Source organism: Brassica rapa, chromosome A02 (assembly GCF_000309985.2).
Source record: "Brassica rapa cultivar Chiifu-401-42 chromosome A02, CAAS_Brap_v3.01, whole genome shotgun sequence".
Classification (NCBI taxonomy): domain Eukaryota; kingdom Viridiplantae; phylum Streptophyta; class Magnoliopsida; order Brassicales; family Brassicaceae; genus Brassica; species Brassica rapa.
The window spans coordinates 6743099-6755390 of NC_024796.2; the positions used below are offsets into that span (position 1 = coordinate 6743099).

General features: G+C 29.9%; 1 protein-coding gene across 5 annotated transcripts; it reads left to right on the forward strand.

Annotated features, from left to right (window-relative positions):
* The first annotated feature begins 122 nt into the window (after positions 1 to 122).
* Positions 123 to 4648, forward strand: LOC103851887 (DNA topoisomerase 1 beta-like). 5 transcript variants are annotated; one of them, XM_033283737.1, is made up of 9 exons: positions 123 to 1102; positions 1501 to 2163; positions 2252 to 2446; positions 2539 to 2619; positions 2705 to 2764; positions 2911 to 3210; positions 3281 to 3397; positions 3471 to 3563; positions 3644 to 4648. In XM_033283737.1, the coding sequence occupies exons 2-9, from the start codon at positions 1501 to 1503 to the stop codon at positions 3896 to 3898; spliced, it is 1764 nt and encodes a 587-aa protein (XP_033139628.1). In that variant the 5' UTR covers positions 123 to 1102; the 3' UTR covers positions 3899 to 4648. The 5 variants fall into 5 exon arrangements, with proteins under 5 accessions (XP_033139628.1, XP_033139630.1, XP_033139629.1 ...); XM_033283739.1 differs by having other exon boundaries at positions 169 to 2163; positions 3644 to 3841; positions 3971 to 4648; XM_033283740.1 differs by having other exon boundaries at positions 172 to 2163; positions 2911 to 3005; positions 3099 to 3210.
* Positions 4649 to 12292: the final 7644 nt, after the last annotated feature.

Sequence of the window (12292 nt, forward strand, 5' to 3'; positions counted from 1 at the left end):
AAATGTTTCGGGTTCTATCGGATATCCATTTAGGTCCGGGTTCGGTTCGGATAATACTCATAACCCAAAATACCAAAAAACAGGATCCATTCGGTATTTATGTCGGGTTCGAATCGGTTCGGATTCATTTTTATCGGATCGGGTTCGATTCGGATTTTCGGGTTCGGTTTATTTGCCCAGCCCTAACTGGGATGTTCTTCCATATTCTTATCATCATCCGGATATATATATTTAATAAAATTTTGATATATATATATATATATCAATATAAAATTTTAAAAATATATGGATCGCAAAACATAAATTATTCCAACTAGGTATGTGTATAAACTATTGCTTCAACATGTTTTGGTAGGAGACAAGTTCTGCATTTGTTTGAAGACATGAACACTAATGATAAAAGTAGAATTTGATGCCGCTATAGTTATCGAAATTCTATATATTTGTTTAAAATATTAACATAGATTCTATATTTGTTTAAGATATAGTTAAAAATAAAATAAAATATAAAAATAAAAATATAAGTTTGGGTTTTCGAACCAGCACTAACCTAAACGGATTTAACCCCAAAATAGAAAATTCCAAATGGGTTAAGTCCAATAAACTTAAATTTTTGAGCTTATATAATTAAGTCCAAATCTAGTAATTTATAGGGTTGGACAGTCTTGGTTGTGGGCTTAGGACATTTCCATCTATATTCTATTTTCTCCTTTAAAATAGAATAAAAAAAATATTGAGTAAGGAATGCTCCAACACAACTTCATATCTCACTTCATAAATGGAGTAATCTATTTTTTTTATTCATCGCTCCATTATGGAGTGAGAAATAGAATAAGTTTAGAGCAATTTTACTCTATTTTCATTTTTACTTCATTTTGGAGGAAAAAATGGAATTTTACATTGTAAATGCTCTTAGGAGCTAATTTACATTTATATGATATTCAATGCTTTTTTTTTGGTCAAAGATATACACTGCGAAAAAATAGATTCGTGATCTAAACCCTAAACTAAATATCCGCAACTCATATCTCTATCATTATAACCCTCGAAACTTCTTATCCTCCTTTTACAAACCAATCCTCTGAAACACAAGAAACGAGAGGTAAGAGACCCATGAGGAGTGTCCTCTGATTAATCGTGGCCGAAAGTAGTTTTGTCAATTTGATTTTGAATGGATCGATATAAGCTCAATTGTTACAAAACTCTTTTATTTATTTTTTCAAAAGTTAGGGTTTCTCGTTATATCTTCATCATTCTTTCCTCGTATCCAATTCATTGACACACAAAACTTGTGAAGTTTGACCTTAATTATTGTTACGGTCTTAAAATAAGATGTTGCACGTTCCCTTTTTGTTTGATCTGAATGTGCTGATGCTTTTGTTTCGAACCGAATCTCAACAGTTTCCAAAATAATCTGTATTAGTTCAGTTTTGGTTGACCAAAAAAAATTAAGTTCTGTTGCAATTATACATTTTTCCTTTTTCATTTGTTGATCAGCAGATGAGGAACTGTTCGGAAAAAGCTCCATCTGTGTCCAAAAGTAATGATGAGGGTTGTGAGGATGATAAGCCTTTGAGTGCCAGGGTTAAAGTTCAAATGTCATCGACGGTGCAGATAAAGATCAGCGTGTTTGCATCAAGTAGCAAGAAGAGACCTTTGGTTGATAATATCAAACGAAATGGTTCAAAACCTAAAGGGCAGAGTTCTCAGTCACCTTCTAAGAGACATCTTGAGAAGGGAAGTTCTTCGAATCAATCCTTTGTTAAGAGGCCTAAGCTTTTAGGTAACGCAGCTACTCCAGATATCAAAGGGAAGAATCTAGACGCATGCAAGCCTTTGAAAGTTAACCAAGCAACTGTTAGGGAAGAAAACTCAGATGGTGATGATCATCTCCCTATTGCCTCAAGGATGAGGTCAGGTTACTCAAATAATAAATCATCATCCTCTAAGACAAATGCTAGTAAGATGATAGCTTCTTCATCCAGAAAGATAGCTAAGAACAAATGCGTGAAAGATTCTAAAGCGTTACCTTTTAGAGATGGGCAAAAGAAATGGACAACACTAGTGCACAATGGTGTTCTTTTTCCACCTCCATATAAATGTCATGGGGTTAAGATATTGTATCAGGGAAAGCCAGTTGACTTAACTCCTGAACAAGAAGAGGTCCTTTCTCTGTCTTTTCTTTTAGAGTGTCTCTGTCCCATGATTGATTATTTTTTTGCTTACGTAGTTTCTTCATTTCTATCTCCAGGTTGCCACTATGTTTGCAAAGATGAGAGAAACGGAATATTACAACAAACCATTGTTTAGAGAGAATTTCTGGAATGATTGGAGGGAACTACTTGGAAAGGACCATGTGATTAGAAACTTAGATGATTGTGATTTCAGTCCCATATATGAATGGTATATGCAGGACATTGAGATAAGGAAACAAATGAATGCAGAAGTAAATAATAATTTTCTAATAATATAACAGCTTATTAATATGCTATCCTGAAGTTGGTGCTGATAATGTAATAATATGCTAATGATGTGCAGGAAAAAAGAATTCTGAAGGAGGAGAAATTAAAGCAGGGAGAGAAATACATGTGGGCAGTTCTTGATGGCGTCAAAGAGAAGGTAAATACTGTCACATTGTTGATAGGAATATATCTTTGGCATTTTGGAATTTGCTGACATTAATTAAGTTGCAACTATATTACAGGCTGTAAATTTCAGAGTTGAACCCCCAGGCTTGTTTCGTGCCCGGGGAGACCATCCTAAGGTATGTGTTGCTTCCTTTGTTCTTATATTATTCTTGAACTATATGTGTTCTGTTGGTGGGCTCTCTAGTCCACATTACACTTAGAAATAGTTTTCTTCTTTGCTACCCTAACTTCTACAGCTATCTCTGCATTATGTACTTTATAGATGGGGAAACTCAAAAAACGGATTCGTCCTTGTGATATTACAATCAACATTGGTAAAGATGCACCCATTCCAGAATGCCCTACCCCTGGTGAAAGGTCATTTTTTATCTTTTGTGTTTCTTGTGGAAGAAGACACATTCGTTGTTGTTTTTTCTGTGACGTGATTTTGAGAATGTTGTTTCTTTTCAGATGGAAAGAAATTAAGCATGACACTACTGTCACATGGCTTGCTTTCTGGAATGATCCTATCAATCCAAAAGTGTTCAATTATGCATTCTTGGCAGCTAGCAGTGCGTTAAAGGTAATGAGCATTTGATTCCTCTAAAGGTTTTGCGTTTCCCTTTTCTAATCAGCAGCTTGCCATTTATTAGCAGCGCCTTAGAGAAGCATGCACTAAAGATCTTAGTGACAAGGGTGCAACAAAACAGGAAACAGAGGTTGCTACGTATCTTATAGATAAGCTATCCCTTAGAGCTGGAGACGAGAAGGTAATGTAATGTAACGACAATACTTCTCTAATGAAAGAGTGTTACCATCTGAATTGTTTGGTTATATCCTAAGGTCACCATCATTTCTGACCATGATCAACGTACTGTCTCGGAATCTAACGGACCACAAGCTGAGAGGCTGGCTGTGAAAATAGAAGAACTAAGGGTAAAAATAAATATAAGCAAGTGTAATAGCTTTGATCAGAACAGTTTCCTCAGTCTCATTGTTTTTGTATTTCAATGCAGGAGAAAATAGAAGAGCTGGATATCGATCTCGATGGGACTGAGAAAGAAACTCCTGCAACTGAGTGGACGTCAGATTTTTTTATAGTTGAGCCGGTCAAAGGGAGTGACAGCAATGTTCCTGTTTTCACTGAGCCGGCTACTGAACTGGCTGATGTGTTAGCCTCAGAAGTTCCTAAAGAAACTGCTATCTCACCTGAGGTTGAGCCTGTTCTTACACAAACTGCATCCAATAAGGATGAGTCTTTAATACAATGATTCTCCTAAGCTACTACCTTGTCGTTGACTCTTAACATTTTTGTCTTTTGGATGCTTCCATGGATGTGGCAGAAACTGGAGTGTGCATGGAGGAGAATGACTCAATGGATGCGGGTGAAAGGATGAACTCAATGGTGATAAGGGAACCACCTCTGGAAACAGAAACTTTGCAGGAAAGTGAAGATTCTGGTCCGAGTAGGTAGTAGGTAGCAAAGGATTACGGTTGGAGACTGTGGTATCTGATCTGTTAATACTCTCTCTACTATGCAGTTGTTAGCTTAAATCTAGATTAAACATTCGCTTAATCATGTCTCCATTTTCTTCTCAAAACTGTATGGTTTTAACTCCTTGCTTAGTTACTCTTTTCCATGTTTTAAATTTTAAGTTTTAACTAAGTATTACTTTTGTTTCAAAATATGTTATTTTAGATAAAACTCTGAAGAAGAAAAACTATTAATCTTCTAAAACCACTATTTAATAGATAAATTAAATATAATTTAACTAATCAGAAAGACTGCAAAAAATAATTGATTATACATCATCCAATAAAATATAAAATTATAGAGAAAAATAACTTATATCTTTGAAAATATACTTTTAAAATCATTTATATGGTAAAACAGATGGAGTACTCTTTAGTAAATAAAAAGAGACATATCAGATCATCACAACCATCTTAAAAATATATTATTATGATTTTTAAATAGAAACAAACAAAAAAAGAGAGATAAAAAAGAGAGGTATCCCCATTTAAAAAAAATATAGAAAATATTGAAATTGGGAAAGTTCAGATTTTCTATTAGAAATTAGAATCCTTACTAATAAAAAGGACCTTTTGAGGCTCCATAGAACATCCACATCAGCGGAAAAAAATCCTTCCGAAAGATGACACGTGGCATAAAATATAGTTTTACATTTTAATATTACTAATTTTTAAAAATTATAAATAATATGAAACATAGAGCATAAAAAATGGAAAAACTACATTGAACATATGTAAAATTACTATTTTTCACTTTAAAAAAAAAGACGGCTTAATTCCATAAAATATAGTTTTACATTTTAATATTACTAATTTTTAAAATCCTTACTAATAAAAGGGACCTTTTGAGGCTCCATAGAGCGTCCACATCAGCGAAAAAAAATTCTCCCGAAAGATGACACGTGGCATAAAATATAGTTTTACATTTTAATATTACTAATTTTTAAAAATTATAAATAATATGAAACATAGAGCATAAAAAATGGAAAAACTACATTGAACATATGTAAAATTACTATTTTCACTTAAAAAAAAAGACGGCTTAATTCCATAATGTAATATTGCCATTTTACATTTTTATTTTAAAAAAAATAATATGTAAACATACAACATAAAAATGGAAAAACTACATTAAACATATGTAAGATTACCATTTTTCACTAAAAAAAGACGGTTTATCTTCATAATGTAACATTACTATTTTGTAAAAAAAAACATTATATATAATTTCGAAAATAATAAATAATATGTAAACATACAACATAAAAAATGGAAATACTACATTAAACATATGTAAAATTACCATTTTACATTTAAAAAAAAGGGACCTTTTGAGGCTCCATAGAGCGTCCACATCAGCGAAAAAAAATTCTCCCGAAAGATGACACGTGGCATAAAATATAGTTTTACATTTTAATATTACTAATTTTTAAAAATTATAAATAATATGAAACATAGAGCATAAAAAATGGAAAAACTACATTGAACATATGTAAAATTACTATTTTCACTTAAAAAAAAAGACGGCTTAATTCCATAATGTAATATTGCCATTTTACATTTTTATTTTAAAAAAAATAATATGTAAACATACAACATAAAAATGGAAAAACTACATTAAACATATGTAAGATTACCATTTTTCACTAAAAAAAGACGGTTTATCTCATAATGTAACATTACTATTTTGTAAAAAAAAACATTATATATAATTTCGAAAATAATAAATAATATGTAAACATACAACATAAAAAATGGAAATACTACATTAAACATATGTAAATTACCATTTTACATTTAAAAATAACAATAAAATGTAAACATACAACATAAAAAAATGGAAAAAACTACATTAAACATATGTAAGATTACCATTTTTCACTAAAAAAAACGGCTTATCTCCATAATGTAAAATTTCAATTTTATATAAAAAAAAACATAAATATAACTATTTGACTATTTGTCCAAGTTCTTCTATTAAACATTGCCGTTTTACATTAAAAATGGAAAAATATATTAAGATTCAAACATCTATCTTAAAATATAAAATATAGATATTAACTAAATATAAAGTATAAGAAAGAGAAATACTCAATATATTGAAAAATAAATAATAATTAAATATTATAAATATATAAATATACGAATTATATATACAATAATAAGTAAATGCACAATTTTAAAAAAATGGAAAGAGTACATTAAATATTAAACATCTATCTTAAAATGTAAAATATAGATATTAAGTAAATAGAAAGTATAAGAAAAAGAAATACACAACTTAAAAACAATGGAAAAAGTATATTACGATTTAAACATCTATCATAAAATGTAAAATATAGATATTATGCAAATAGAAAGTATAAGAAAAGGAAATACACAATTTAAAAAAATGGAAAAAGTACATTAGTATTTAAACATCTATCTTAAAATATAAAATTATTAGTAAATAGAAAGTATAAGAAATAGAAGTACACAATATAAAAAAAAAATAAGTAAATATATAATATAAGTAAATACCCAATTTAAAAAATGGAAAATTACATTAAGATTTAAAAATATATCTTAAAATTTAAAATATAGATATTAAGTAAATAGAAAGCATAACAAATGGAAATATACAATTTAAAAAAAAATGGAAAACGTACATTAAGATTTAAACATCTATCTTAAAATGTAAAATAGAAATATTAAGTAAATAAAAAGTACAAGAAATGGAAATACATATACAGGAAAATAAATAATAAGTAAATAATGTAAATATATAATATATGAATTATATATATAATAATAAGTAAATACACAATTTTTTTAAAAAATGGAAAAACTTCATTAAGCATTAAACATCTATCTAAAAATGTAAAATATATAATATAAGTAAATACACAATTTTAAAAAATAGAAAAAGTACATTAAGATTTAAATATCTATTTTAAAATATAAAATATAGATATTACGTAAATTAAAATATAAGAAATGGAAATAAACATTTAAAAAAATGGAAAAAGTACATTAAGATTTAAACATCTATCTTAAACTGTACATCTATCTTAAAATGGTAGTAAATTATATAAAAATGGAAATACCACATTAGACAAAAAAAATGTATAGTTTTACATCAAGAAAGTCCCTATAAAACTCATTATTCCATCAATATCAACCTCACTCTATCAAGGAAAACTTCAAAGCACTCGAGCAAAAAATGGTTCCACCATCAACTTTTGCCGTCCCAAAAATCTTTAATGACCTTGAATGAGATTTTTTATGACAACAAATTTTTTGTTAGGTGGATTCATTGTTGGGAAACCCGCAACTTCCAAAAGCCAAACTTATTCATGGGAATTGAATTGCTTTTCATAGACTCAAAGGTATTCTTACAATTGTTAATATTCATACTAACTCTTTCATGATCAAACCATTACAGTTAATAATCATTCAAGAGTTTATCCTGAAACACTTCCTTCCTCGCCAAATCAGGTATTGGTTCATGTTGGTTTAATATTGTTTTTGGTTTATTAACCGGTTTAGGATAGTCCTATTGTAAATATAATTTAAGTTGGTTTTGCATATATTATGCTTAAAATTAAATAATAGTAATATTATGCTTAAAATATAATTTTAGAGAGTTTTCAAATATAGTTTAGAGAACATTATAGGTGATGAATTTAATTTATTAAATTCGTTTATTACTTAAAACTAAGTTTTTTTAAAAACATACTGAGTTATAAATATCAATGATGGATTGGTGAGTATAACATGAAGACAAAAATATAAATATTTTATTTTCAAGATAAGAAATTTAGTTACTCAATATATAATATCTTAAATTATTTTTTAAAAAATATACATAATTTATATATATAGATTAATCTTCCAAACTTAAACTATTATATTATATATGAATAATTTTTTTAAATAAAAACAATTTCTGATTAAAATAAATAAATAAAAACAACAAATGGTTAAACATCAATATCATCTAGGTTAAGTATACGAACAACACAAATTCAAACATCACAAAAAATATTTACATAAACATTATAATACAATAATTTAATCAAAAAATACAATAAAAAAATAATATTCAAAAGAATAGTTATATACTTAAATTTGAAAATCAAAGATATTTTTGCTAAAATTGTAATTACCTCGCCAAGAAGATCGACCATCTTTTTTACGGATTGATCGATTGTTGAGCATGTGGTCGATCCGAAAATACTCTGCAGTTTAATTAAATATCTAAAACATTTATTCCAACACTCAACAGATAGTTTTGCTAAATATGATAACTAGATAGCCAATAAAATTACAAAAAATATTTAAATAGTAAAAAAATATGTTAATTTAACGTGTTAAAATTTAAAAATAAATTTTAATTATGACATACATCTTAACATTTATATAAATATATATCATAACCTAAATATAAATAATTTAACAACTTAAATTAGAAAAATATAAAAATCCCGGGCGTAGCCCGGGTTAATCCCTAGTATCTTATATAATAAAGTTGGCTTGTCTCTCTCCTTAGGCCTCCACATCAGCAAGAAGATAGGGGCTTCTGACGCCACGTGTCATCTTAAAAAATAAAACGAAAAAAATCGGTTTCAAGAAAAAAAGATTACGACCTGTGTTGTGGTTCGTTTTTAATGGGTTAGATATTAGATTATTGGTTTAAATCTGTATGGGCCTTTATTCCACTCTAAACTAGGCCATGTATAGTCAGGTAGAGTACGTCTAGGAGACTCCGACGTTTAGATTAGAACTTCTAGCTGTCTATGTTCTGCGACAATTCATCTTACCGGCGATGAAAAATCTGGAGATGTTACAAAATCAGGCTGAATCCAAACGTCGTCTTTAAAGCAATCATTAAGAATAGCTCCATTCCTTTCACAATTCATCAATGAATGCCTCCACTTCCTTTTCCTGAATCTCCGACTATATAAAGTTACGCCTTATCCTGTTAAATTCATCATTCCAATCCTCTCAAAAAAAGTACGGCTATGACCAGAATCTCTCACTACAGAAGGCTTTCGTGATCGTGTTTTACTGTGTTCGAATTTTGGAAGAGCTAGAAGGACATGTGAAGCTGATGAGGACACAACCATCGTTGCTCCAGTAACCGTCGACGGTACAAACGTCTTTTCAGAGCATACGTTCAATTGCTAGCGAAGTCCCTCACCAGAAAAAAAATAAAAAAGCCGGAGAGAAAGAAGAGAAGCAGAGAAGAAACCCGCCTAAACCATTCAGTCAAGTCCTCGAACTGGGTTAGTCCATATCGAACGGGTCTAGCTTTCACCATGGTTTCTCTCTCTTTCCTCAGCCTCACGTCGATCTTCTTCTTCGTCGTGTTCTCTTCCGAGAACCTCCTCTTAGCTCCTCGAGAGTGTACTTATTGTCTTCTTCTTTTAAGCATTTTTCTGTCTGGATTGATTTGGGTAAGTATCACAATCTAATGATTCCTGGTTTCTCTTTCCTACTACACTACACATGATGATTTCTTTTACTTTTTGGTTTTGTTTATATTTTTTTCCTAATTGAATAACTAACAAGTACACATTGCGTCGTGATCTCACAATGAAAGATACGGTTCCTCTTACGAAAGTTTATAACTTTGGATGTCATTTACAGAGCTCAGATGGTGATATAATTGAATGTGTTTCTATCTCAAAGCAACCAGCTTTTGATCACCCTTTCCTCAAATATCACAAGATTCAGGTACATAGAATGACGTTTACTTAGAATTTATTTGGGATTTATGTTTTATGTTCTAAGTGCTAATGTTTAGTTTATTTTACTTGCGGTTTCTTCTTTGGATGAAGCCTAATTACCATCCTGAGGAATTATTTGATGACAACAAAGTGTCTCCTACTAAGTCAAAAGAGAAGGGCATACATATCCCTCAGTTATGGAATTGATATGGTAAATGTGCCGAAGGAACCATTCCCATGAGGAGGACAAAGGAAGATGATACCTTGAGAGCAAGTTCAGTCAAAATATATGGCAAGAAGAAGCATAGAACTGTCATCTTACCTAAATCTGCAGAACCTGGCCTCACAACCAAAGTGGTCACTAGGTGTGTCAAAGTTTCTTTTTTTTTTATTGTTGGTTTCTTGATCTGAGTTGTGTTGTTTGTTTTGGTTTCTTGAACAGTAGCGTGCCATAGCTTATGTGGACAGGGATAAGTATCTAAAGTGACTATAAATGTGTGGGGGATAAGGTGCAGCATATAAGGTTGGCAGATACACTCAGTTAGCTTCTAGGGAATATATATGAATATGATTTTGTTTCTCATACTGTATAATGACCTGTGTTTGCTTTACAATAGGTGAGCCCGGATCTATATGGTGACAATAACAGATAACTCTTCACTTATTGAACAAGATTTTCCTGGAGAAGGTGAATTACGAGTGATTGAAGCTTCAAGCTATGTGCATATTCCAGCAATCTGGCAGATCTTGATCAAAACACAAAATTGCAGAGATTAGTGAAACTGTTATCTTCAGTTACTATTGTTCTTCACATTTCTTTTACTAATTTTTTGTTTTACATATGAAACAGAAGCTGATATTTCATTGGTTCCATGTGAAAGTGAAAGAACAAAAATGACTTGACTAGAGTGAACTTTCCCAAGTGATATACTCATGAATTCAAAATGTAATAAGCGATTGGTACATGTGGTACAGTGCCGATATCATGAACTTCAGCATCTCAAAATGCATTGGGTTCATAGTGCATGCGTAGTTGTAAAGGAATATTTACATTTGAAACTGCATATCTAGCACATTGTTGTCCGGCACTTGCTGGGTTTCAAACCAACCGAGCTTTAACGACAGCAAAAGCCATATGTTGTAATTCAAGATTCCAGTGAGCTTTGATGGTACAAAAATAGTTATTACTTAATACATGATTCACCAAAAGAGTTTGTTAATATATTATATTTTATGATGGGTAACTAACTTAAAATCTTTTTCTATTACTGTGAATTAGCTATTTTAATTACGCTTTGTCTTAATTTACATTTTCTTATAAATATATAAAAAGAAAAAAAACTATTGAATTTAAGAAACACAAATAACAAAAGAGAAATAATTTATGTAAAATTTAAACTACATTATACTTATTATATTATGTTCAAATTAGGAAAATACTTAAGCCAATGCATTTTCAACTATATGATTTTAAAAAATGAAAATAAACTAATAAATGAAATTTTTTAATAAAAATATTGTTAGAATTAATATTACTTTTAATGTAAAATTAATTTATTTTTAAAAGTTATATTTCACATTTTAAATGAGTGGATTGCACCCGGATTTTGGTAGAATCACATTAAATACATATTAGCAGTCAGATTATATATATTTACACTATTACATCGAAAAACAAAAATCTAACGTTGAAAAACCGGCGCGTAGCGCCGGTACACCCCTAGTTATATATATTTTTGGTTTTGATGTTAATATGTGAGATTCAGATTCCTTTATTTTATTTTTAGCTGTATTTTAGAAGTAAAACGCATAAAAATTATGTTTATTTGTTTAGGTTAAACAGTTAAATATGTTAAATTTTAATATCATTAATATATTTAATTACATAGTTAAAAAACTTTAGGTTCGGTTTAAAAAAACAAACCAAACAATTTGAATTGATAAAATCTGTAACCAAATAGTTTAGACACATACTCTGATTTGGTTTTGATTGATTTGGGTTCGGCTGAATCAGTTTGGTTGAGTTCTAATTTTTTGCCCATCCCTAGTTAAATAACATGTTGTTTTGCTTAATAGAAAGTTGTTTTATCTTTTTTTGAATTATACAGAGGTATTCTGGCCTCACAGAAGTGATCCAGACTAGACACGTGGGTCCTCTGTCCCTGGCGATGCTGAAATGTTAATTCTCCAGTAGCCAGGATTCGAACCCAGGTGGCGGTACTCACAGCTGTAAGCCCTTTAATAGAAGCCCCGGTTTGAAAATTGTTTTATCTAGGAAGTTGTTTTATCTAGTAGATTAGCACCAATTTTTACATATTTTTTTTCTTAAAATACCAATTATTTGTTGGCACGTTATTTTACATGATACAATATTTTATTTAATAAGATTGTATTAATCATGAGGGAGTAAATAACTATTTA